The sequence below is a fragment of the Rattus norvegicus genome, chromosome 16 (genome assembly GCF_036323735.1).
Source record: "Rattus norvegicus strain BN/NHsdMcwi chromosome 16, GRCr8, whole genome shotgun sequence".
NCBI classification, from domain to species: Eukaryota; Metazoa; Chordata; class Mammalia; order Rodentia; family Muridae; genus Rattus; species Rattus norvegicus.
The window spans coordinates 8,285,143-8,312,500 of record NC_086034.1 but is presented as its reverse complement, the minus strand read 5'-3'; the positions used below and the strand labels follow the sequence as shown (position 1 = coordinate 8,312,500).

The window sequence follows — 27,358 nt, the reverse complement described above, 5'->3', positions numbered from 1 at the left end:
CTGCTCCCAGTGGGAACTGGACAGGAGGGAAGGACCAGCTCGCATGAGGAAACGAATCAGACGGCTGTGTGCATGGGAGACCCTGAACCTAGGCAGCTGCAAGGTAGGTGCTGGGGATGGTGGGAAATATGCAGGGAAGTGGCCGTGTGTTCTCCACCCCTCCCCTCACCTGACTGAATGCACCTAGATAAGTCAGGAGAAACTTCAAGCTTGATTATTGAAGTAATTTGGAAAAGAAAAAAGAAGAGTGCAGCAATAACACCCCCCCACCCGACCACCCAAAGCCTCAATGAATGGGTACATGAATGGGTGGGGGATGTGTAAATGGGTTATACTTACCACAAGGCAACCCACGAAATCCAGGAGGATCCTGCTTGGCAATGGCCACTCTCGGTACCCATGAGTTACCAAACACTTGGTATCTGTACTGGTAGGCATTACTTACTGCACAAGCAACTCCTGTAATAAGTTTACAACGAATAAAGCCTCCTAAACTCAGCAATCCTGCGAGCTCAAACCAGCAGTCCACTTAGTCCGCACAGCACCCAGGCTGTATCGGCTTCCCCGGCAGAAGGATCTGGACAGCCCTGTAGGTTGGCTCCCCTGAACCTTATATAAGCAGAGCATTCTTCATTTTAAGGGTCAGAAGTCATTTGAATCTATTTTATGGTGGATAAAGAAAAAACTGGCAATAGTTTTTCATGTCCTCACTGAACATTCATAATTTAAAGTTATCATCGTATGACAGCCCCTGGGAACATTGAGGGGCTGGGAATTTTCGTGTCATCCATTCCAGGATGTGGTGCTAGTTTTGTTGTGCAGTCTGTTGCCCCAGCATCTTTATTCATACTAAGCTCCTTCCCGAAAACTTAATGAGAAAGTTTTATTTAATTTATTCGGTAATAGACACTTGTATTTCAGCTGTCATCGTCAATGACTGGGAGCCTGTGGTATTTTTTTCCTCAAATCATTTTTTAGGACTTGGGGGTAGGAGAAGGGAATCTTGTTCACCATGGGGCAACAATGCCAAGGTTTGTCTCTGTAGCTTGGTTACTGGTCCCTATGGCTGGCTAGACTGTCTAGGCCAGATCATTGTAGGCATTCAGCATGCTGCCCGATCCCACCCTGGCACCTCCTTGGTAATTACCGTAAATCCTACATAAGGAAGACTGCATTTCAGCTCTCACTCGGAAACAATAAACACTTGCCTTTTCACACGGTCCTGTAGGGTTTATTCTTGCCCTTGTATCTGAGTCTGGAGTAACTTGAGGGAATTATACACCTATTTGTGAATTTGAGAAAGGAATCGGGCACAAAAATCTGGGATTTATTTTCTCTTCTCTCTCATCCTATTTCAGGAGAGCCAAGACCAAAGGGGTGATGTTTCTCAGACAAATGCTGAAAACCAAGGTATCAAGTTTATAAATTTATCTTTTTCTTTTCAGTAATTAAACAGTTTGCTGACTTCATTGGATACCTCACTAAAGATATTAGTCTCTTTATCTGTCTCTCTCAATTTGTGTGTGTGTGTGTGTGTGTGTGTGTGTGTGTGTGTGTGTGTGTTTGTGTGTAGGGGAAGGTATGCTGGGAACAGGAGCCGTTGGCACACAAACTCTTTAATACTGTGCTTCAGAATGAAGGGGATTCACTCCAGACCCAGCTCTCTGTGACTGGGACAGTTTTAGTAAGCTTAGAACAGTAACTATGAGTGTATCATCAATCTGATTTATTTGGGAGACTTTTTAAATGCCCTAAATCAGTACAAATAGATGCTTAGCACGTGACCAAAACACATAGAAGGATAATAATATGTCTTAGAATAAAAATGGATGGCATAGATATTTAATACTTTCACACTGAGCTCTTCTACTACAAAACACAAACTACATGACAGTCGTCACATACTTCAGGCTTAAAGATAGACAATGGGTAGAGTCACTTTTGACTTTCTGGAAATCTAGAACACACACACACACACACACACACACACACACACCTGCAGCCTGTGAGTTCCTTGGGTCTTAGGGGTGGCCAGTGACGACTCCCCAATGCTTGCACAATCCCTGCACTATTAAGCCTGCCTGGCTCCCTGCTGCCTGAGTAGCAGGTTTGCTGATGAGGTTGCTGCCTGCCGGCTGCCAGTAACAGAACCCCAAAACCGGGAATCTCAGGCTCTGATCGCAGGTTGACTTTGGGGTTCCACGGTGGCCCAGGACTTGGGGTGGCAATGTGCTCCTTAGCTTCTTTTCTCTACGCTCTAAGCTCCCAGCCCCAATAGCACAGCATCCTCACCCGCTCCACCTCTTTGAGGTAGGGGCTAAGTGGTGGGAAGTGCTGTGCTGACGTCCCACAGATATGTTCTTGGGCTGCTTCCTCCTCTGGTTAGATGCAGAACCTATAGGTATCTGCAACCCCAGGCTTCCTAATATTGCTAGTACAAAATATGGGCCTCTTGCAAAAGAGTAATAAGAGCCTTCTTAGATGCCAGTCCGTACAGCAGTATACTCCATTCAAGTGACACAGCCAGTGAGGACTGGCTCTGGGGGCAGCAGACACTTTCATCCTCCCAGATGCAAGGTTCCTGGGCCGAAAGGTCGTTAAAGAGCTGAGCTTTGGCACAAAAAATGGCTCTCAGCTTTGCAGCACAGAGCATGGGCACGCTCGGGCCACATGAGCATAGAAGGAGAGTAAGATAAGGATGTCCATTCTGTCATCTGTCCTGGCTCTTGGCAAACGAGTCTAGAAATGAGCAGAAATGACGGCAAGGCAGCATTTTTGTTGTTGTTGCTGCTGCTGAAGCCGTCATTGTCACTAAAGAGCGGAGGAGGAGCGTGTTGATAATGAAACAGTCACATGATGGGATACTTCATACCATTTAAATTTTCGGGAAAACCTTAAAATGGATTGGGAAGGTACTTACGACATAACCTTGGATGAAGTCTTGTAAATGCGACACTTACATTATGTCGAAAAGTCACATATACACATACATAAAGAAAAGACCAGAACCGGTCAGTCACAGTGCAGCTAAGCATACTGGGGCAGGAAAGACCTTGCATTGTACTCCGGGAGGCCTGCTACCCGGTCCCGCTAATTCAGTAGCCATATGGTCTTGGGCGAAGCCTCAAGCCTTATCCAGATATTTTCATTTGCAAACTGAGGAAGAGATGCTGCAGCTGAGGCAGGGCTGTGTAGACCGGCGCTACCACAGCATCCAGCCCGAAGCCCCTACTGGAGACTGACACTTGTCATGCTTTAGGGCACCTGAGTGTGTTCTACTTTTTATCAGTGCCTCATGGCACTTCTGATTCCTTTAAACAAGATGCTAGTGCTTGCATTGTTTAGAAACATGGATGGCGCCCTCGTAGAAGAGAGAACAAGTGGGTTCAGAAGGAGCACAGCCTAGACCTAAGGAGAGATGCCCCGTTGATCAGTGAGGATGAATTCCAAAATGTTGCCTTGCGTCTATTTGATAGTGTAGAGGAGCCAAGGCTGGGCACACCCAGTTGAATCAGCTTGCAGGTAGGTGAGCTGTAGCATGGGTCAGGTGGCTATGTTCCTTCTCAGAACAGTGGAAGGGCACACCAACCACCTCTACACCATAGCCTCACAGTTCCTCTCAGTGACAGAGGCACATGCTGTGTGTTTCCCATTGTGACTTCATGTGACTCACACCAAGACAGTGTGTCCAGTTTTCAGGATTGCAGACGAGCTGACAATAGAGGAAGCCGAGAGCAGGCCGGATGAAGTGGGAGTGGATTGCACCCAGTTGACCTTCTTCCCCGCTTTGCATGAAAGTTTGCACTCAGAAGACTTCTTGGAACTATGCCGGGAAAGACAGATCATTCTACAAGAGCTTCTTGATGGAGAAAAGGTAATAAACACGTGGGAAGAGCCTCAGTAATCCATTAAGACTGTCTGATGGCACAGAAATGGGATGCCATCGCTCATATAGAGAATCTTCAATAGTGTTCACACCTGCCCACTACATACAAAACGAGCAGAGTGGGCAGGCTCCTAATTTCCATGGTCTCCTATACGCCCTATGTCAGAACATCTACAAGATGAGACTCAAGCTAACAAACTATTGTGTAAAATGTCTTCTAAATGCTTCACCTGACCTTGTAGCAGCTCCTGGGCCTTGCATCAAAGTCTGGCCACCCCGAAAGGTGCACCTACACCTGGTGGAGCACTGTTTTGACATTCCCTCGCCATCACTCGGGCCTAGGAGTGCGTGGGTTGACTTGTGTGTAGTGTCATGCGTCTTTCCAAGGATCGTATGGGGAGGAAGTATGTACAAGTCTGGGAGACGGGCTAGAGCTGGTGGGCACAGAATTTTGGGTCCCAGTGTGTGGTGTTTGGGCAACCCAAACTACTGTACCTGTCGGGGCATGGCACGGGATTGTATACTAGCTTTCGATTGCTACAATGAAATAATTAAGAAAGGTTACTTATAAAGACAAAAAAAATTGTTTAGGCCTAGAGTTCTGGAGTTTAAGTCTAACATAAAGTGAAATTAAATAAATAGATAGATAGATAGATAGATAGATAGATAGATAGATAGATAGATACATAAATGCAATAAAAATAGATAAGTATGAAAGATGCCCAGCCCTGCAATGCTCTGTGTTAGTTTCCCATCGCTCACATATGGACCTGAGCTTAGCGACTTGAAACAATGCCCATAAACTCCCTGGGGAATCCAGCACTATAGGGACTCTGCTCTGCTGGTTCAGGTAGAGCCTCATGGTATAGGGACACCACCAGTGGTTGTGGAACCTTTTGGAGACTCTGGGAATCCATTCTTTTCTAGGCTCATTCAGATGCTGGACTTTGGTCCGTGCCTATGAGTGTGCGAGGGTTGATGGCTGAGTCTTGCTCAGCTTCTTGGGAAAGGCGTGCACCCTTCGCCTTGTGGTCCCCTCTCTCCATCTTCCTTGCCAGCAAGCAGCCTGTGTGCCAAACCTTTCTTACTAGTGAGTCTCTGTTTCTGCCTCACTCAGTCTTTCTCTTCTGTTGCTAATCTCTGCTGGACTCCTGCTGCTGCTGGAATCAGAGGTCTCCTTGGCCTCACCAGATGATCCACGAAGCTCTCCAGTTGTCAGACCCCCTCAGAGCACCAGCCTGGCATCTCAGGGGATATCTTTAAGTTACAACCTGCTACCCTGGGTATTCCCTGTGCACGCTTCTCACCCAATGCCCATCTTTCAGCTTCTGGGAAAACTCTATAGACATTCAAGTGTTCTTATTCTTCTGAGACCAACAGGGTGGTGGTTTTGGGAGGGGGGTCAGGGTCAGCCTTTCCTGGGCTCAACTGTGGGTAAGCTCTGAGGTTTATAGGCCTGTCCCAGAAGAATCCCAGTTCCAACCTCTTGCAGCAGACAGAAATCCTTGACACATTCCCTGTGTCTGAGAGTCTTGACTTTGCCATTGGATGGCTTTCTCGGGTACACGAACAGTGACAGCCTTCTTGGGCTTCATTCCAGTGGACTAGGATCTGGACTGTGTATAACTGACCGCCTTTCCTATATAGAGGCAGAGCAAGCAGCAGGGGCTTCATCCTCCCTGGGGTTTTACTTAAGCTTCAGTCTTCCTCCGCTCAGCTGTCACACAGCAGGACGCTGTCACAGTGCCCAGCAGGGGTTCCTAGAATGTGCTTGAATCCTGGCAGGGGGTAAAAAGATGTGAGGAAGCTCAAACTGCCAGCTCCTACTTAGTGCCTGTGATCCTGTACCTGCAGGGAGAGGCTGGGTGGGGGAGAAGGAAATCCAATATCAACAAGCAGAACTGGAAGCAGACATCTGTAGGAGATGGGTCTCACCCAGGCAGAGCACTGGTGCTTGGATTCATTTCATAGGTCCTGCTTGATGCCCTGCTGCATAGGTCACATGCCTGGTCTCTAGGACATAGTTCCTGGTCTATTGTGGCCTTAGCTCTGGTCTCTAATGACCTCATCTCTGGTCTACCAGAGTATTATCCCTAGTCCATCATTGTAACTGGACTTTTGGCTACTTTATTGGGTTCTTTTATCTACCTCCCTCCCAAACTTTATTCCACCCTTCCTATCCCCTAGGTAGGAGAGAAAGAAGGTTAGAGAGGAAGGGAGTATTGATCTTGTTAGATTACTTCCTGCTGATTAGGGGCATTGAGTTAGTTCCTCGGGGCAAGTCTGGTCTTTGTTGTCAGGATATCTCCAACCTGCAACCAGCCATCTAGCAACCAGCAAGCAGCACTGGGAGGAGCTGCAGCTTCTGTCTCTCTCCGGACTCTGGCATTTACACACCCGGTGAAGTGTTCCCAGAGTTCCAAACATGAACTACAGCTGGCAAAGTCATGCACCTACCAGAGCACAAGAGTAATCGTAGTTAGATGTTGGGAAGCAGCTCCATATCCCACACCTGGGATTAAAACAAAAACATATTCCCTTAGCACAACGGGGTTTTATTATGTTCTGGGAAACGAACATTCTCACTCCACACATGGCCTTGGGCTTGGCGTCTTCTGACTTTATCTCTAGTCTGCCATGTCGATGATCACTAGTGTATGAGTATCTTATTCCCACTCTTTCATGCTCTTATCCCTCGTCCTCTGTGATGTTGCTTGGTTTACCATTGCTTTGGTCGAGCATGGAACTAGAGTTTGAGGTGGGATGTGTGGGCGCGGGGACTTCAAAATATGAACACACTCAAGCAAATATAGTTTACCCATGTAACAGCATACCTCCCACAGCTTCCAAATGTCCTAGGACAGAACATGGCAATGTAGGCATGTTGGCACCTCAGAGTCTCATCTTCCTTCCCTCAGCTGCCTCAATACCCGTTATTCTTGTTCCTAGAGACCCCAGGCATAACTTCCTTCTAGTGAGCCTGGTGGTCTGTCTCTGCGGAGACCTTTGGAGTTGCAGGCTCTGTCCAGGACCCAGGGAAGTCACAGCCCTGGTACCCCAGGGTGGCTTCAGCCAAACTCGTTTTCCTGTGTGATCAGCTGAGCCCTCGCTGCCTCCAGCAATACCTGGGAAGGTAATTACTCCGTTACTCAGTGCTGCCTTTGCACCATTGATTAATGATTCCCAGAACTACAGCACATTTCCCTGCAAACAGCTCCATTTGCTGTTTGTGTGGTGGATTTAATGCATGTTAATTGTGGGCCCGTCAGTCATTACATTCTGGGGATAGTATCTCGTACCCTTCCATGAAGCCTCCGGATCCATCTAGACTTAGAACTCCATTCCAGTGTTAGATTCTGTCTGCCGTTTGTTATTCTCTTTGAATACGTGACAAGTTAAACAACTGAATTTTTTTAATATAAACTAAAGGTCAAATGTGACTTTGACCATAATAGCCAGATCAAAGGGAGAAGTTTTTGCTCTGGATAGCATCTCTCCCAAGCTCTTCCCAGGTATTTTTTAACTAAGGCCGCTTGCAGGAGGTTAATAAGGGTATTGGCGTTATTTCCCAACTGTCTGTTTTAGAGAATCACTGGGACTTGATAAAAAGCACAGCTGCCCACCTCATCCTGGATTAATGCCTTCCGAGGCCCTCTGCAACATACCTTTTACACTAGGTGATCCTCGAGTCGACCTATAACGTGACTTCTTCATTTCTGCACATGCATGAACTCATATGCATGTGCACATACATATATACACATACATGCATGCGTGTGTCTGGCCCTTTTCCTAATTATATGGAAGTGCTTCCTTCAAACACATATATTTAAATATGTATGTATGCATACATATGGGAGACACCCTTCACTGCATTTTCAATAGCTTGTCCTTGCTCACCTTAGCTTTACAGCAGCCCCGGTTAGGCCATAAACCTCTTGAAGGCATGATTCCATTCATTCTGTGTCTGCAGTGTGGGGGGCACTTGCTAACACTGTTGTGTGAGAGTAAATGACGGGAGGAATGAATAGGTGTCTTCCAAGTGGTAGGCTTAAGTCAAAGGAAGCAGCTTTGCTCTCTGCACCTGCTGAAGTGAAACTTTTAGGAAAGCGGGCTGCGGCTGTGAGGTTTGCGCAGCCGCCTCGGTGACTCTTACCTGCTCCACCGTTTCCAGGGAACACCTACGGGTTAGTTTTTTCTCACTGTGGCAAAACGCTTGAGGAAAACAACTTAAAAAAGAAAGATCTGTTCTAGCTTATAGCTCCTAGAGGTTTCGGCCCTGCTGCTTTAGGTCTGAGTTAAGGGAGAATATCATGGTGGCTGAAACATGTGGCCGGGATTGGTTGCTCACTGGTGACCAGGGAGCAGCAAGGGAAAGTGGGCATCCGGGCAAAGGAAAGGCCCAAAGTGACTTACTTTCTCCAACTAGGGCCCACGTCTTAGTAAGGCATGACATGGCAAGTCCATCCATGGATTGATACATTGATTAATTAGGCCGCACCCCTCAGGATACAGCCACCTGTCAATTTTCCCATCAGCCATCTGGCTCAGCAGACCCTCAAGTCCAGGTTTATAACACTCAGAGATCCTGGCTGGATGCGCTGTCAATGAAGTACTAATAAGCATGTCACTAGTGACTTCAGGGATGACACTGTGCTTCGAACTGTCTTTGCGATCTGTGGTACGTTTCGCATTACGCTGGAGCAGGCAAACAGTGTCTATGTCACTGTCTTTCCACCTGGTCCCCAGAGCCTGCAGAGAGAGGTGGGAGGCTTGACTTCATTGCTGGCTGTGGAAGTGGCACAGCCAGGCAGGCAGGGGGCATCCCTGTTCCTTGTCTCAGAGAGAGTTCTTGAAGAGACCCAGCTCTGCGCTGCTTTGCCTCATGGCTGTGCTGATGCACTCAAACAAGTGGAAGCTCCACATTGCTTCAGGATTCTTTTCTCTCATTACTGGTGTGACTGAAGCTCAAGGTAATTGTGGTCCATGTAGAAAAAGTAGGGACTTTTGATGGGAATGAAGCCAAATATGATTTTTGTAGCCTGTCCCTTTTTGACAGTTTCAATTTAGTTTTTCTCAGCATTTTTTTTTAATCAAGTATATAATCAAACCCTCATACTCTTGGAGGCTATCAATGGATTCAACCACCTGTGAACCATATATATATATATATATATATATATATATATATATATATATATATATGGCATTGTGTCCATACTAAACTGTTGCAAACTTCTCCATTCTTCCCTAGACAATACAGGACAGCAGTGTAGACAGTCCTGGCACGATATGAAGTATTGTAAATCATCTAACGATGACTTAAAGCAACAGGAGAGGTAGAAGGGACTCCAGTATATGTGAAATCTGGTAGCAGTGGACGGAGGTTCTGGAAGCATCCCCAAGGGATACCAAGGGATGATTGCACCTGAATTGTTTGCTAGTCCTAATAGCATGCACTGAGGGCACAAGGAAGAGTTACATTGTTCACCTGCTCATACATAGAAGAGAGAGACTAACCTGGTGGGCCTCTCCAATGATAGCTACTTCCGCTGACCCCTCTGGGCCTCAGCTTTTCCACCTACAAACTGTAGTGCTGCACAAGATCATAGACTAATTTTGCCACCGACAGCTTCCAGAGATGCATGGTTGGTTCACCTTGCCCTTCCTGGACACACCACTGAGTGCTCTGGGGCCATGTCCTCTTATAAGCCGACACCCAGGGACTCTGGTTGTTGTTGTCACCCCCAGCCTCTCTGGCTGTGCAGACAACCTGTTGGTCACCATCCGCCCATGGAGGTATATTAACGTTCTTAGTTATCCACCCGCTGGGAATGACTATACATCATCTAGCGGGTCTTTAAAAAGTTCTCCTGGAGAAGCAAAAGTTCCCCTTGTCTGAAGTGATCGATAGCCTCAAGGCATGAGGGATTTCTTAGTCATGAGTAAACACGGATGGATCCCTCCCAGGGCTAATTTAAATGGAAGATCAGGTAATAGTTCACTTGGGCTCATTTTCTAGTTTTTAAAATGCCATCTCTTTTCTAGCAGAATCAATTTTTAAGCTATTAACCCAGCTCTCTTTAGACATTTTTCTTGCGGTTTGGTTTATTCTGGTTGTTACTTAAGCCTCCCCAAAGGGAAGCATCAGATCAGATCGTGGCATGTGCTCCAAGCCCCACGGCAGGAAGTGTGGTGGTTTTAACGGGATGGTACCGAGAGAGGGGAGATGTCCTAGGGGTGCCTATGCTAGCATTGCTGCTCTGGCGTCACTGTAGCACCTTATGAACTTGGCAACGGGACCTCAAAGTTTGCACCCGTGAAAGATACAAGAAAAAAGTTTAAGCTGCCCGGAATAACTCTCTCTTATCAGTCTCTATTGTGATACTACACTGAAGGACTTGAAGCTCGTCACTTTATGAAGAAAAGAGATTCCTTTAGGTCTGTGAGTCTGAACGACTGAGGGCCCATATGTGTTGATTATCTTCTAGATGGCAGAGTCTCAGGGTGACACGGGGCATCATGTGACAGATACAGGGAGTGTGTGCATGTGTGTGTGTATGTGTGAGTGTGTGAATATGTATCTTTCTTTTGATATTCGTTTAAGGAAAGCACTCAGTCTTAGAGGCTTCCAACCTGATGAATTTTTTTATACACTAGTATACTACATATTATAAATATAATACACACACACACACACACACACACACACACACATACTCTCTCTCTCTCTCTCTCTCTCTCTCTCTCTCTCTCTCTCTCTCTCTCTCTCGGAGACCCAGAGAAACCTCCTCTATACCCTTACCTCACAATGGGCATTAAACTTTGAGTCCTTGGGAAATATACTTAAACTGGATTCAACTTGTAGCACCCTCCAAACAATGCTGGTGAGGCATACATTTAGTGCTACTTTGCAAGGGAGCAGTTGGTGATAGCTATGGGAATTTAAAGCCCCCTCAACCTTAGCCTCCAGTCTGGTTTCTAGAGCTTTATTCCTTCGCTGAATTTCCATCAATTCAAAGTGACACACGCAGAATGAGTTTTGTAGCGCTGCGTACGCCAAATATTTGAAAGCACTCGAATCTATAAAAGATTGGTCAACCTACGCTACCCGGGAGTAACCTGCGGCTATAGTGAAAACCGGACGAGTCCACAGGAGGCCGCTGGGAAGGGGGTCTGCAGTGGGCTGCGCGAGGGAAAGACTAGTTGTAGCAAGAAAACTGAAATGCGGTGCTTACGTGAAGACAGAAAAGTGTGAGGAAAGCCAGACTCACGTTCAGAAAGCCTTTGTGAGGCAGCCAGGCATTCCCTGATTCCTGGCCTGCTTCCCCTCTGGTCTTTGTGAACTCACTGCAAGGTGAAATATCCTAAAACCATAGTGCACCGAATCCGCCACACCACATCATGGAGTTCACAAAACCACTGAATCTACCAACCTGAACCACTGAGTCCACCAAACTACTAAATCTACCAACCAAACCAAACCAAACCAAACCAAGGAGTCCACCAACCTAACCACTGAGTCCACCAAACCTAACCACTGAGTCCACCAAACCTAACCACTGAGTCCACCAAACCTAACCACTGAGTCCACCAAACCTAACCACTGAGTCCACCAAACCTAACCACTGAGTCCACCAAACCTAACCACTGAGTCCACCAAACCTAACCACTGAGTCCACCAAACCTAACCACTGAGTCCACCAAACCTAACCACTGAGTCCACCAAGCCTAATCGTTGATATAGCAAACTGATTGGCTCTGAGGTAAAGCCCTAACTCCCTTTTCCAAAGGCCTCACCAGCTCAGGCTGTGTTTGCAGGAACTGAGTCTCAGCATAGGCTTTGCTGGAACAAACCATGTTCAAGCCACAGTACTGGTGACTGTCGTGAAACGTCTACTCGCTTATCCAGTTTTTGAGATGGGGTTTGTGGACCAGGCTGGCTTCAAACAAGCCTTGCAACTAATTCTCCTAGTTCATATTCTCAAGTACTGAGACTACAGATGCATGCCACATTCAGCCTTTAGATCACTTCCCAGCTACACACACACACACACACACACACACACACACACACACACACACACGTTACACAATACCTTCCCTCAGATTTTAGTATTGGCATTTACAGGTGTGTGCCACACTCAGCCTTTGGGTCAATCTCTCCCAGCCACCCCTGCCCCTTTACACTTCACACTTCAGTGCCAGCATTGTAAGTGTGTGCCACCCCTGTCCTTCAGTTTCGCCTTCGTAAGGATGGAAACACTTGGAGACGATATGGATCTTGGCCTTATTCTTAGTCTCCTTGGGTTTCTTTCATTATTTATTCTTGCTGGATTCTAAGTCTTTGCATTGTCCCAGGTCTGAATCCCTGGAAAGCAGGCTAGCGTCTCTACTTGGCTGTGCTCTTAGGAAGTATTTCCAAGTGGGGAAGATGTCAGAGCTGGCCTGGTGCTTTGTAATGCAAAGCTGGTCACTCCCAAGCAGGGGCTTTGAATTGAGACAAAAGGGGTTCTGGCCTAGTGAGTCCTTGTTGGCCTATTGCTAGGGGCAAGTCGTCACTGGGAAGGGATATGATGCTGCCCCAGATGCTCTCTGTCTATGAAGAAGTGTGTCCTGTGGTTCAGGAGCACATGTGCCATGTGTCCACGTGAGCAATAAATATCCTGCACCCATACTCGCTGTGGCTTTACAGCGACAGCAGTACCAAGCTTACACTTGTTCTGAACATACCTGGGTTCTGTTCCTGGCTCAGCTACCCCATTGGCTGTTACCAGATGGTCCCTAGACAAACGTTTGTCCCCAGGAAACCTTGTCTCATTATGAACTGGGGAATGCTTTGTGTGTTTTGGAGCTTAATGTAAGAGAGATGACTTTCACATTCTTAGGGACCATAGCAGTGAGTCCCAAGTGATAACCTACGAAACAGTCCCCAGCCTAAGGCTCAGGAAATGTGGCAGAAGAAGGGGCCAGAGAGATTGTAAGGGCCAGAGAATTGAGGAGTTTATTGGCACGTGTGTCTCGTAGGAATGTCAGAAGATACTCCTCGAAAGTTTTCCAACATGACGACCTAAACGCGAGCCAAACAAGGACAAGAACAATAGATGTGCTAATGTGTATAGGAGAAAGCACCAGAGTCTTAACTTCCACAAAGAACTGCAGGCAACTGCAGAAAGCTGAGAGCAGGAGGAATAGTCTCCTACCGGAAGCACACTAACTGATTATTCAATACCAAACGATCAGCCGTGAAAACATACACACGAGTAACGTTACACAGACTGAACAGGTTATATTTTAAGATACATGTGCATGTGGCAATAATTAGTGTCAAGAGAGATCTTGAAGAGGGATGAAAAGGAAGGGAGAAATGGTATAATTAAAATTTCAGGGGTTGGGGATTTAGCTTAGTGGTAGAGCGCTTGCCTAGCAAGCACAAGGCCCTGGGTTCGGTCCCCAGCTCCGGAAAAAAAAAAAAGAAAAAGAAAAAAAGAAAATTTCAACAATAAGAAATATACATTTTAAATGACACCCAGATGGGTTGATTAGGGTGGTTGTACCCATGGGTAGATTAAAAACTATACGGGGTGATAGGTATCAATGGGCCAAGCGGGTTGTGACTGATAGTATAGCCTGTCCTTCTTGCAAGCCACTACTGCTGAGCCCTCCAAACGTCCGGTGAGTTCTTTGTAAAAATCATGGGCACGTTTCACAGGAATGCAGTCTGACTCTGGGACTCTCTCTCCCTCCAGGTGTCACAGAAGGTCCCCATGGTGATCGTGCAGGGCCACCTGGTCTCAGAGGGGATCCTGCTCTTTGGCCAGCAGCACTTCTACGTTTGTGAGAACTTCACTCTGTCTCCTACAGGCGATGTCTACTGCACACACCATTGCTTATCCAAGTGAGTTCCCTACACCCCCACCCGCTTTCAGTCACATCAGGGTATATATTCAACAACCATCTGATTGCCCATTGTTCTCTATGAGACAGTGGCTGCAGCCCAAGGCACTCGACTGATATGGGCTATACAGACAGGCTTCTTGGGAAAAAGATCTGGAACAAAACATACACGATATGTGTGCACTCTGTTACCATAGTTGGGAGACATCCTGGCTCTGGTGTGGTAAGGGAGAGCTTCCTGATGATATGGCTAGGATCTAATTAGGGTCGTGATTTGGATAGGACTTTCCCAGACATTATCCAGGTAGGGTGGCTCATGGGTTATCCCAACGCTCAGGCAAGGAGGCAAGGAGATGCCGAGTTTGAGGCAAGCAAGCGCTTTAAGTGAGAATCCCATCTCAAGAAAAACACCGCAAAGCAACCAAATGAGGAACGGAAGTGGGGTCTTCTGTCTTTACCACAACTAGTAGCAGACATTGTAGCAGGAAATCTTAAGGCCCCTCTGCAGTGACCGATGTCTGCTCTTTTGGGGTTCAGCCAGCTCCTACTGACTAGCACTCCACAGAGTACTCCACTCTGCTCATGAAGGACAGCCATTCGAAGTCAGACCGAGAGTGTTTTGCAGTTGTCAAGTTGTGTGTTTTCTAGTGGTCATTGTTCTTAACAGCTGGACAGTTTTTCCACTGTGGTCTGCAAAGGGTCCTATGGTGACAGAGCAACTTCTTAATCTAGTGACTTTCAAAGTGGCTTACTCTAGACTCCTCACCCAGAGGGATCATTAGCACACAGACCTCTGGGCTCTGACCTTTCTCTAGTTTCTAATCCAGTAGGTCTGGTGGGATCTCATATTTTGCCAGCTCCTAACTCAGGCTGACTTTGCTAGTGACCAGGGACTGTATACCTCAAAAGCCACTGTTTTCAGAATTCAGTGTTGACCTCTCAATAGTAAGAGTTTTAACTCCCAGACATCGTGATTTCAGGAAGCCAGAGTTAAAAGGTATGTGCAAGAGTGTCTGCCAGCCCACCCTGTTTAGATTACCGTTGACGGGTTGGGGATTTAGCTCAGTGGTAGAGCGCTTGCCTAGCAAGCACAAGGCCCTGGGTTCAGTCCCCAGCTCCGGAAAAAAAGAAAAAAAAAAAAAAAAAGACAGATTACCGTTGAAATTTGCTTCGTTGTACCTACTGACATGCTAATTTCCTAATTTCCGTCTTTTATTCATACCAAAGCCTCTCCCGTCGTCGCTACAAGTCTTTGAAGATTTTCTGAAGTTGGAGGAGCGTAATTAATACTTGGCCCACTCATCCCCTCTGCTCGCTCATGTTTTATTGATACTGATCGATACGGACAGTGGATCCGCAGGCTGGCCTTTCTACACTGATGAAAGCTCTCTACTCTTCCTATTGCTCAGCATGGCCATGTAACGACACACACCAGCCATTGCTTCAAGCTTGGGCTTGGATTAAGCTGGCCTTAGATAAGATGCTATCGACCAGCTATACTTTGTTTTAATCATCAAGTTGTCTATCCCTGTATTCATAATAGAAGCCCAGTGGTTGGACATTTTTACTTGTAATGGCGGGAGTGATTTCCCTTGTCTGGAAATGTACTTTCTAAAATGCAAATAGAGTGGAAACAACTGACTACCCTGAGGTATCTCCAGGGAATTGCCTGGGTATTTTTAGTCACCTCAAGGAAGTGTTTGATAATCAGTCACCACCCCCACCAGCCTTCCCTCAGGCCTGAGAAGATGCTGGCACTGCTAGAGAAGCAGCTCTCCCAGCCAGGCTCCCAGATCCTGTCAGATCAATGGGAATTAGGCCTTATGTTGACCATGAAGACTAAGAGAGGTACATAAATAAGCCTGTTAAAAATAAAGCTGGGTCAACTCTGAAAAGCTTCTCTAAAAGCCATCAAATTGAGCACAGCTGAGCATTAGACCTTGGAAGAGACTTGCGTCTTCTCCATAAAAATATCTCCAGTCAAGTCCAAGAACACTAAACACCCCGTAGGTGACTGGACTTAGGCATGTACTGCAGAGGTGCAGAGGGTCAGGAGAAGCTTGGCTCTTAGTTATACTGTGCTCTCTCCTTGGTGGAATGTTTAGTGGCTGTGTTCATTTGTTAGGGCCGTCAAGAATTAAGTGGCCTAAAAGGATCATAAAATTTTATACTTAAGCTAAAAGGATGAATCAAGGTGTCAGCAGCACTTTCTCAGCTGCTCAAGGGAAGAAGTCTTCCTTTCTCCTCAGCTTCCGGTGTCTGGGCAAACCTTGGAATTCCTTGGCTTGTCTCTAGATACATCTGCCAGCTACACAGCCGTCCTCTCTCTCAGGTCTTCACACAAGTGCCCTTCTATGATGTCATCAGTTGTATTCAACTAGGGCCCGCTCCAGTGACTTGATTTTTTTACCTGATGGCTTCTATAAATGTCCCATTTTCCAAATAAAGTCACACGGTGACCTAAGCATATCTCTTTAGGAAGTCATAGCTCTACCTTAAACAGTGGCGCCCATGGGAACCTTGGAGGTCAGGTATAGAACACTCGTTCCATGTCCGTGGATAGTGTTGGGCATTGATTCTCTATTGAATTCGGTTCTGCAAAATTACTAAGCATGTACTCCATGTGTGTAGTGTGATGGTGGCGCCACAGCATCTGTGGCCTGATATCTCTAAGGAGTATAGACCTCTGAGAGACTCTAGCTACGCGCTCCTGCTATCATTCTGACAAAAATCGAGTGACTTCCCATAGAGGCAAACTGAAGTATATATTTTTTTGAAACCTACTTCAGCCGTCAAAGACTAGACCAGCCAGTGTCATGACTATCATTTACCTGACATAGTGGGTTTCCCTGATAGAATCATTAAAGTTTACACCACGGTCACTCGAGACGATTTTATATGTTGAGATGACTGCCTGAAAGCAGAACAGCTAAACAGCATCCTGTGCCCTGCAGTAACAGGTCCTCCAAATAATGAACAAGGACCAATCTGTTCCTTCCATCCGATTAACCCCGGATATCTGGGGGCTGATCTATTTTGATTTATTTGGCTTGATATGTAAGAATGGTTATCTAGAGCACCCAGTGACATCTGTGTAAATACTCTGTGTGACCAACCTCAACTTGAGTGTCTCACAGTGAACTCAACAATGGACGTAGTTTAACTTTTCTGAGGATCCATGTCTGCCCATTCTGCCCTACATGGTTATGCAGTTCTTACAGGCATGAGAAAAAACATGGCTGTTTCTTTTCTCCTTAAAAGCCCCATGTTCCAGTATAGGCTGCCCATGGTTCACAGGGGTTGGTTGTGGGACCTACAGCATGGGGTAAACTAAAAAGGGGGGGTTGGAAAGGGCTCCAGGAAAACTCTGAAGAGAGCCTCCAAGGACACTGCTGAATGAACCTGAGTTTGAGAGTCAGGAGGACCTGGGTTTGATGCAATAGAAAATGCAGCCTTGGGGGAAGTATCGCCTCTGGAAAGCACTTCCGGGTTTATAACTGAGAAGGAGCATGTTGCATGTTCAGGGAAGACTCATTTAGGATCAAAATAAACACTGGACGGGGGCATTCTGAGCAGCTAGGGAGCATGGCAGTCACTGAGCAAACACACACAGGGCTCAGGGGAAGAGGAGGGGACAGAAGCTATGAGCAAAGGCTGACTTTGCCCAGCCTGTACAGGAGATGCTGGTGGAGGAGCTAAGGTGTAGAGCAGGTTTTCTGTAGGTCTCATCTCAGGAGCCTTGGAGCACAAGAGAGATTAGCGGTTGTCGTTCCCACCAGACCTTGGCCTGAATGCCTTCAGCTTAAGCAAAGGGCGGGAGGTGGAATAAATACCACTGCCCCCGTGAAAGTCAGAAATACTTGGAAACAGCTCAACTTCGACCCAGCGGTGTCTCTAGTAATGTACAATGGGCTTCAGCTGGCAACAGCCTCTTGGCCAAGGCTTTCCAAACCCAAACCACAGATTCTCTTTGATTAGCCCTACAGCGATCTGACTCTGAGCAGAGGGTCCAGGATGGCTGCTCTGAGGAGGGCCAGGAGGGCTTGCAAAGAGCCTGAGTTCACATCTTTGAGCTACCTGTATAAGGAGCGACCCAAAGAGTCCAGACTTCCACCCTGTCCTACAGGAACTAGATGTGAACGTACAATCGCCTCATAGACTAGAACCTGGGCCACCACTAACTAGACTAGAAACCCCCAGCAGGTCTTTGAGAACATGACTCCTCTCAGCCACAGAATGGTGGCATGGGCTCCTCTGGGACTCACACAGAAGGAGATGAAACAGTCTACTTGCCACCACCCCTTTCCCCCATACCCACACCTTGGCAAGAGTTCATTCACTTCTGGCCTTTCTAGGCCTCTGATTAGGACATGAATTTCTTTTTTGATGTGTTAGGGCAGATGTCATTTATCTGAATGGGAAATCTTATAGAATGTTCAGAATGTTTGTGGTGATACACACAGAGTTTGAGATAAGACAGAATCTAAATTAAAAAAAAATTGGCTACATGGCCCAGCTATTCATAAATGGATCTGTCTATAGAGAGAGTTAATTTTATTTCCCAAGACCCTATCTATCCATGCAAGTGCTGAGAGATCCCCCACTCACCTCAAATACACAGAACGTTCACTTTGGAAATAAGTATCCAGACAGATCTGAGGTTCTCTGCCCTCTCCACTTCCTTCCAAGGAGGCAGGCTCATTCTGAACTGTTTGATGGAAAGCCTGCTGAGATCCCTATGTGGTCCCATTCCGGGACCGTCTTCTATGTCCTACAGGCTACCCTTCCATGTTGCAGGAGGTGGGACTTAGGTCACGTGTGTCTCTGCTCTGTTTTTTGGTTGGATGCTGGTTGCCCTCCAAGGTCTAGCTTTGGAGAATTTAGAAGATGATCAATCAACATCCCTTTCTTTCAACAAAGCCTGGATCTTGCAAACCAAATGAGTTCCAGCATCTGGATCTTTCTGCCATATGAGATTATACCATATCTTCTAATTCAGTAGCCCTCTATCTTATGATAGCTTCATCCAACAGCTCTGGGTGGTCTATCTAAACAGCTTCCAGGGCCACTAAAGACTCGGGATTGGAGGAAGTGGGTCTGAAGTATCAAAGATCCGTGTAGTGTAACACATTTGCAGACTTCTGAACCTAGAGAGTTTTCTCCTATACTCAGCCCCTACACCCTGGGTCAACATGATTCTTTATCCAAGAGGCTAGTTCTCTGCCTACTCTTCAAAGGCAGAAAAGAGTAGATAGGGGAGACCATCAGCTTATCGTATCAGCAGAAATGTTGGCATAACTATGGCCTTCCTCAAGTCTAACTCTGAAAACTTAGGGGACAGGAGATGGCCGTAACTGGGAGGAGCTTGTAAGCACCTCCTCCTATGGATGTCTACATGTGTGCACAACATATCTTGTTTCCTTTTCAGTATCAGCGATCCTTTCATTTTCAACATGTGCAGCAAAGACCGGTCCTCTGACCATTACTCCTGCCAGCGCCATGCCTACAGTGACCTCCGAGAGCTCCGGCAGGCCCGCTTTCTCCTTCAGGTTAGTTGAGGGGCCCTTACCCACCCGGGTTATACGGAGGTGGTTTGCTTATCGTGACACAGGAGTCATCAGAGAGATGTCTCTGTGATCCCTCTTGGCTCCTGTACACATTTCATGACTCTTGTCAAGAGACTCTGGGTATCATTTTCCTGGGCTGCTTCTGGATCCCAGTGGACTTGGAGCTCTGGCAATTTCAACAGGCTCTCCAGCCAGGCCAAAAACTGCTGGGCTATTTTAGCTCACTGAGTCTTCTTGGAGTCAGCATCTTCTTCATGGTATAAAACTATGCTGAAGCTGTAGGAATTGTGGGCATCACAGGCAGCCTGTGACCCTGAGGCATCCTGAATACATGTCACCAGTCCCCTGCTGACTTCCCCCAGAGCTTGCCTAGCTCTGAGCTTCTCATTATCTCCCAGGCCAAGGGATTTACTGACCTGATGACTCTCCCCTCTGACACATCTCCCAGATCTTCCCCACTGCCTACAAGGGCTTCCTATGTCCTAGGAGAGGAGAGGCTGCTGTGAGGGAATACATTTAGCCACAAGCTCCTACATAATGCTCTGCATAGAACATTCCATTTAGAAGCATCACCTGCAGAATGGGTAGGAGGAAGAACTCTGGGCCCCAGTAGTGTACACCCCAAAATACTTCCAAATCAGTCTGACTTCAGCAAGGGCAGGACTACCTACCCAAGCCTTCAAGGAAGCTTCAGGATACAGGAAAATGAGAGTCTGGCACACATAATTCAAGGGACTTGCTTAGACCTTTTTGCTCCCAAGGGCAATGCATTTCTGTGCCCAAGCTCTTCTGTTTTAGCTCCTGCATAAATGACACAGAGACCTGGTATATTTTATGAACAAGCTGCAAGCCCTATAACTAGACAGGTACTCAACTATTCTGACCCTACTATGCTAGCATGGCTACTTCCCAGCCATGTGGTTCTTTACCTGTATTCTGAGTCTCACTCAGGATCTCTCTGATCCATGTGTGTCTTCATGGCGGCTCCTTCTGGTCCCTCCACCTGGTCCCTCCATACCTTCTTCTCTTCCTCTTCTCCTTCACTTGTCTCTTTGGAATCCTCTGACTGGGAGGGTCCATCATCCCTCTTCCCTCTACCCAGTTATTGGCTGAATCAGCTCTTTATTAACCAATCAGAGGTGATGGAAAACAGTTTTTACATAACGTTGAGACCAGAGATTCTTGACCAAGTCAACTCCTAGACTGCAACCAGAAGTCTGGGCATAGAAATCAGCATCAGAATACACAGTGCACAAAACCATCCCAAGTGGAGAAGGCCAGGGTTCATCGCTCTGCTCGTTCTGGGATAGTTCCCCAGGACAGAAAGGGCCACTACTCAGAAGAACCTACTAAGGGCTCCTTGGATTTGTGGCTTCATTTGGGGTGTGTGGAATACTTTAATTCTTTATGTAAGCCTCTTGTGGGAGCCTCATTATTCCCTAAAGCTTGAAGCTCGGGGAGACCTTTCGAGGGAGTAAATTCTGAAGAGGTCCAGCTATCCTGCAGGCCCCTACAGAGGAGTCCTTTTTCTCCTTTGTTGCTACTTTTGCCCGAAGGATTTCCTGCTTATTTTTCCTGACCTCGAGCTCTTTTTAAAGAAGTGAAGGATGTAAGGAGGCAGAGTATGGAAGAAGTCCCCACAAGGAAGATCCCAGGCAAGATGGTTGACCCTGGGACCCCCTTGATCACTTCTCCAGGCCACACACCCTCTGGTCATGATAGCCATACCTTGCCTTTTCCACACTGCATACAGCACTGTGCATATGATGGGCACACACTGGATGGTTAATCCCTTCCTAGGCTTCTGTGCTTGTGTCGTGGATTATATACACAGCTTAGTGTCACCGAGAGAATGCTTCCTCCATCCTAGGAAATCGCGACTGCTTCCAGCTGGTCGTTTTCTGGATGGTTGTGAAAGTCAGTGGGAGGGTATCCATGTCTCCAATAAGCAGGGGGTTTGGGGGAGAAGCATTTATTTATCCAGTTCTGGTTTCTCCCAGGAGAGTTAGAGCTTGTCACTCAAAGGATCTGGATTAGATTCAACCCTCTGTCTCCTCTTTATTTATGTTCCTCTTTGTAAAGAAAGCATCTCGTGTCCTTTTATGTCTTGGTAGAAAGGGATTTGTTGGTACCCTATAAACTCCTCTTGATGGGATTACTGGGTTGGGAGAACTTGCTGACCACCAAGAGAAGCAAGTGGTGCAAAAGAAGCAAATGGTGTTTATTGCTGGATGCCTAACTCTAGACCCAAGTCTCTGAGCTTCATCCAGGCCTCAGTCTTCCTGGTTCTCCCCGCACCCCTGGGAATTCTCCCTCTCTGATGCCAGGCCATGACTGAGGCTCATCCCACATCTGGAATTGTGGTATTCCTTCTTTCAAGTCTATTATATGAATATCTTGGAAGAGAGGGAAGGGGGGTGTGGTTAAAGGAAAAGTAAAAAACAACCACACATGTAGAGTTTATTCAGCGATTGCAGTGTATGGTCACATCAGAATGGCTCAGTGACATGGGAGGAGGGAGCATTCCATCATCTTTCATCTGCAGATGAGTGGAGCTCGGTGCTCAGCTGGTTGAGTGTGCAACTGAGCATGCTCTGTCAGCTCTTCCCCCATCCTGCAAAGGAAGCCTTCACTTCATGCTTCATCTGCGGATATTATCAGAGCCTGACTCGCCCATCGCCACGGTTTTCACCCCCTAGGGAGAGGTCTGCACTAACCATAATGGCTTCCTACCACAGAAATCCATCTGCCAAACCACTGCCTGCTCTGACCCCCAGAGGCACCTCTGTCTGGGAGTTGTCACTCATAATAAAAGTAGTTTCTCTCGGTATAGGATATTGCCCTGGAGATCTTCTTCCAAAATGGCTATTCCAAGCTCCTTGTCTTCTACAACAGTGACCGGAGTAAAGCTTTCAAAAGGTAAGGACTGACAAATTCTCCTTTCAAAGCAACGATCTTAAACTGTGAACAGAGAAGCAGAGATCTCCAAGGTTTTCTCTATTCTGAGAAAGTATCCCCAGCCAATAGCAAGCAGAGATCTTTTTGACTTTTGGGAACCAAGCACAGACAACACCAGAGGAGACTATTGGGGGTGGGGGGGGGGAGGGGCGGAGACTGCAAATGAAGGGTGGAAGCCTCACTGACACAGGCTCTTTAAGAAGCTGGTATGTAATGTACCTGCCAGAATATTTTGGCTGTATTTTTTAATTTTCCAAGTTTTTTTTCTTGGCTTAATCTCTCTTTTGCATTCCAGTTTTAGTCATCTGACTCCCACTTGCATGCCGAAGCGTCTTTTCTAAGGGGAGCCTGCTGTTTTGCCTCAGCCCCTTTTCTTCTCCAAGTAGATGAGTCAATCTAAGCAATGGCAGCCAACATCTGGATTTTTGACACGCAGAGTTATTTATTTCTATTGTTACTGAAGTCACAGAGAAGTAGACCAGAGAAGGTCAGGCTCCTGGTCACCAGAAAAGCACACAGAGGTTGGGGCCAGGGAGAGCAGGTGACCTCTGACCCTCTGGCCCGGGAAGCTTCCAGCTTTGTTTTCCTAGTGACCCTGGCTAGTAAGCGACCCCAGGGCCAGTTGCCACATTCAGAACTCAGTATGCGAGTGGAGGAAAGTAGTGTATGGGTTTGTATCTGCTAGGGACACCCCATTTTGGATCAGCTGCCTTCTAAAACAGTGCAACTCTTGCTGTCTGAATGGGATGAGCAGACAGACATGCAGTGTTTAAGTTGCCTCAGGTCCCTTCTGCAACGTGGAGTCCCCTTTCTGCCACTCCAGTGGTGTGTTTTGAGACAACCAGTTTCTAAGGGGATGGTTTATTTGGGGTCACATGTTGGAGGTGCCAGAAGTTGACCAGTTGGCCTCAATACTCTGGACCTGTTGTTAAATGGTGCCTCATGCTAACAGTATGAGGTCAGGGTCTCACCTCACAGCAGGGAAGCAAACAGAAGCAAGAGGCAGCTTGGGTCCCACAGTTCCTTTAAGACTCTGGCCTAACAATGACCTAAAGACCCTCCTTCATTCTGTCTCATCTCCTCACAGGTCTGCCACATTCCAACATCAGCACCTTTTCACAGGGTCTTTGAAGAGCATGTCAGATTCAAATGTGAACGAGAGCTTGGGCTGTGGGGGTGGCTTAATGGAAGCTCTACTGCAGATTGTGTGCTCTAAGAGACTTAAGATAACCTTTGAGGGCTGGAGAGATGGCTCAGCGGTTAAGAGCACCGACTGCTCTTCCAGAGGTCCTGAGTTCAATTCCCAGCAACCACATGGTGGCTTACAACCATCTGTAATGGGATCTGATGCCCTCCTCTGGTGTGTCTGAAGACACACTACAGTGTACTTATACATAATAATAAATAAAATCTTTAAAAAAAAAGATAACCTTTGAACCCACAATGGTACACAGGAAGATACAGAAGTAGTTGTCAAGTTGGCTATGGAAATGTAAGGTGCTTAGCCCTCCTCCCAAAAGACCTCCAAACACTTTGATTCAGTAAATACTGTTATTATCAGTGCACCTGGCATGTGTGGTGCAAGACAGTGAGTACCTCAGAGGCTCCTAAGGCCCCGTGGTCGGGACTGCAGGACAGAACAGAATAAGGGACATGGACAGGGGATGTGGAACTACAAGTTCTGATGGTGCTTCTGCAGCTGGTGGGAGGGCTGTAACTCTCCTGATGAAACTCTCTCTCTCTTTTTTTGTTTAGCTTTTGCACTTTCCAACCAAGTTTGAAAGGAAAAGGCACCACAGAGGACCCCTTCAACCTAAGGTAATGCCAGGGCAAAGACATGCTTTGTCTCCAATCTCCTGCTCCGGAGCTATGCCAAGGGCACAACCATTTGTTTGCAAATTCCTTCCCAACCTGAACTACAAGTATCCCCTGCCACAGAGGGGCTAACTCCAGGGGAGAGGCGTGCACCAGCCACGAGAGTTCTGGAGGTTCGGAAATTAGATCAGGGCAGGCTGAACATACTTCGTTTAGAAAACCTGAAACTCTCCAAAAGCTGAATGTCACAAGTAGAAATGTCTGTGTGTTAACTCAGTCGACACAGGGGTCACGGTCCAGCCAGGCATATTAAGAGTTTTGTATAAAACTGTCTCCAGGATTTGTGTAGAGGATGCATGCAAAGTGACCACTGAGTCTGCTGACCTGGGAGTCACACTGATTGCCACCAGAACAGCGTGAATTTCTTGGTGAGACTTAAGACACTTCATCATGTACATGCAGATATTCAAAACTATTACAAGTTCGAGCATTTCTGGCTTTTAGCACTTAGGATGAGGTATACACAGTATAATGAGTAATGCATGAGTGATAGGAACTTAAAAGCCTATTATGTGGGTCATCTTGCTGGGAAGGGCACGTGCTCTGCCCCCAGACTTAGCATCAACTCCCAGTTCTTTGAAATGTCAATCCAGAATCAGTAACCATTTTTATTTTTGATGGGAATGAGGGGGAAGATGGGGATTGGTTTTGTCCCAGAGTACATGTGGGCAGGACAGTTGCCACCCCAGGAATGGTAGTTAGTGACTTTGTATTAAGGATGGGTGGGTCTGACCTATTTATTCCAAGTATTGATAGCTTGTGATATGTGGCATCTGGGGCTCAGCAAATGGACAAACGAGACCATACCAGACTCCTTTGTTCTTGTTGAGTGTGTTCTGTTCTCGTGAGGAGGATACACGTCTCTTTAGTCTGAGAAACAAATGAGGGAATGGTGAGGGAAGGGTTAATAAGAAAAAAAAACAAACAGAGTTAAGACATGGTCAATGACAGATCCATCATAGCGGGAACCAGGAAGGAACAGTGCTGGGATAGGCAGAACTGAACCCCTACAGGGAGCTTGGTTAACACGACAAAGGCTGCTGCCTATGTGTCCTTTAGGGATTTCCTAGGAAGGGTTGGGGATTTGGCTCAGTGGCAGTAAGTGCTGCTTATCTGGAGCTTTGTTCAGGACACTTGAATTTAGAGACGTCTGTCCTACTTGCAGGAGGGGCCAGGCAACCACTTCACATAGACCATCGGAAATGTGAACTTGTGAGTTTAAGGGGGGAAATCCTGCTGAGCTGTAATTTGGAGTATTTCAAACCAAGAGTGAACAAAGTCAACAAGTGATTGCATGCCCTTCGAAAAGAGGTAGAGAGATTGAACACATAGGGGCCTTTAGAGAGGAAGCACATAGAGGCCAGCCAGCTAGAGGTGAAGGAAGAGGCAGAGAGCTAGCCCAGGCTGCAGGTATGGGGAAGCCCCTAGAAGCCTATTAGGTGCCTCAAGGTAGGCATGTTCAGACATCCTCAGTAGGCCAAGCGTGATGTGAACTGAGGTGAGAGGACTCACTGTGGCAGCATGGAGTTAACGATGGTTTCAACAGAGGGTGGTTCCTACTGACAGGGACAGGACTTTAGTTCTCTCACTAACAGAGGGGGAGTCAAGGTGAGTCAGGGCCCTGTGCAGGTACTGCTGTGGGTCATTGGTGGTGAGATGGCCATTTGTCAACCATAATGGACACAGTTCAATGGTTGATGAAGCTAAGCCTGAGAGTGCAGGTCACTCTTGGACATCTTAACGCTGCTCTCATGAGAGACTCATTGTCTACCCTTAGAGCTCTCAGGTCATCTTGACTAGAGTTGTCATCAGCCACCCTGATGAATGAATGAATAGAAGCAAAAGAGAGGGCCCATCACCTCATGCTCTTGAAGAAAAAAAAAAACCCAAAAAGCAAACACAACACAACAGCTCATCATCATGTACGGCTGGCTCTCTAGGCTCATGGAAGTCTGTGGAAGCTGTGGCTGTCTTCCAAGGAAGGACTTCCCCAGGCACTTCTGTGCCAGCCAGGATTTAAGAACACTTTAGCATCTATGTTTCCGGCATGTTCTGACCAACGGTCACATAGGAAGTCTGCCTCAAACCATACACTGTATCTTGATTCTTTTCACAAAATAGCCACAGACTGATTTTTTTTTCTTTTTTTCGGAGCTGGGGACCGAACCCAGGGCCTTGCGCTTGCTAGGCAAGTGCTCTGCCGCTGAGCTAAATCCCCAACCCCCCCACAGACTGATTTTTATTTTCTCAATTTATGCTATAAGCTGATCTGAGAACCAATCCAATTATTTCATTGGTTCGATCAGGACAGCATGCTCTTAAACATGTGTCAAGTGAAGCACTTAGGAATTCCACAGCTGGGCATAACCATTCTTTGGCTATTGTCCTCGGACCCTTTTTTTCTTTTTTCTTTTTTTTTCCTGAGCTGAGGACCGAACCCAGGGCCTTGTGCTTGCTGGGCAAGCGCTCTACCACTGAGCTAAATCCCCAACCCCGTCCTCAAACTCTTAAAGGGCTTTGCCCCAGCAATACATTCCCTCTGCCTCAGTTTCTAGTTCAATTAGGGAGGAGGCAAACAGAGAAGGGATAGAGGAAATAATGTAGATGAACTGGCTATGCCCACCATGTTGGGGATCCCTACAGAGATGCCTATCAGGTGGTACTGTTCTCTGGGATGAGTCAAATGTCTTTAATGCCCTCTCTCATCCTTGCATACTTCCTTGCACATATCACAGCTTCCACTGATTTTTTTTTTTTTTTACATTGTGGCAGGATTTGCCTGGGTCACTCTGTGTTGTGTCTGGCACAGTTCCAGCATACCCTTCAGCACGGACACCCTTGTAGGAACCTTCCGTCATCTGCTGGTCACTTCCTACAGCGCTCTGGAGTTCATGAAATGCATGTTTCAGCGTAGTGTTCTACCATCTTTTCTGTTTGTTTCCTTTGTAAATTCTCTTTGAAAAAAATCACTGACGACAAGGAATTTAGAATGTCAGTGACCAAAAGCTATGCCACTCCTGTAAGATGGTGATCTGTGGTCATTTACAATGCCTGGACTTGGCATCAAGTTCTCCTCCTTACCGTGCTTCCACCTCCAGTCCCCCCTCCTCAGAGGTCAGGGTCACTGAGTAGCTCAGAGGCTTGATATCTGTGATGCACGTGATTGTTTTAGTAA

At 46.9% G+C, this 27,358-nt stretch overlaps 1 protein-coding gene across 6 annotated transcripts in view; it reads left to right on the top strand.

Annotated features, from left to right (window-relative positions):
• Positions 1-27,358, top strand: part of Wdfy4 (WDFY family member 4) — a 228,631-nt gene that overhangs the window by 144,277 nt on the left and 56,996 nt on the right. For 5 of the 6 annotated variants that reach the window (XM_039095074.1, XM_039095077.1, XM_006252762.4 and 2 more), the window contains 7 exons: positions 1-103; positions 1,359-1,410; positions 3,684-3,874; positions 13,636-13,784; positions 19,212-19,332; positions 22,184-22,269; positions 24,064-24,126. The exon at positions 1-103 is cut by the window's left edge and continues 104 nt beyond it. In XM_039095074.1, coding sequence (XP_038951002.1) covers positions 1-103; positions 1,359-1,410; positions 3,684-3,874; positions 13,636-13,784; positions 19,212-19,332; positions 22,184-22,269; positions 24,064-24,126 — 765 coding nt within the window. The remainder of the gene's footprint in view (positions 104-1,358; positions 1,411-3,683; positions 3,875-13,635; positions 13,785-19,211; positions 19,333-22,183; positions 22,270-24,063; positions 24,127-27,358) is intronic. The other variant, XM_039095075.1, reaches the window with a different exon arrangement.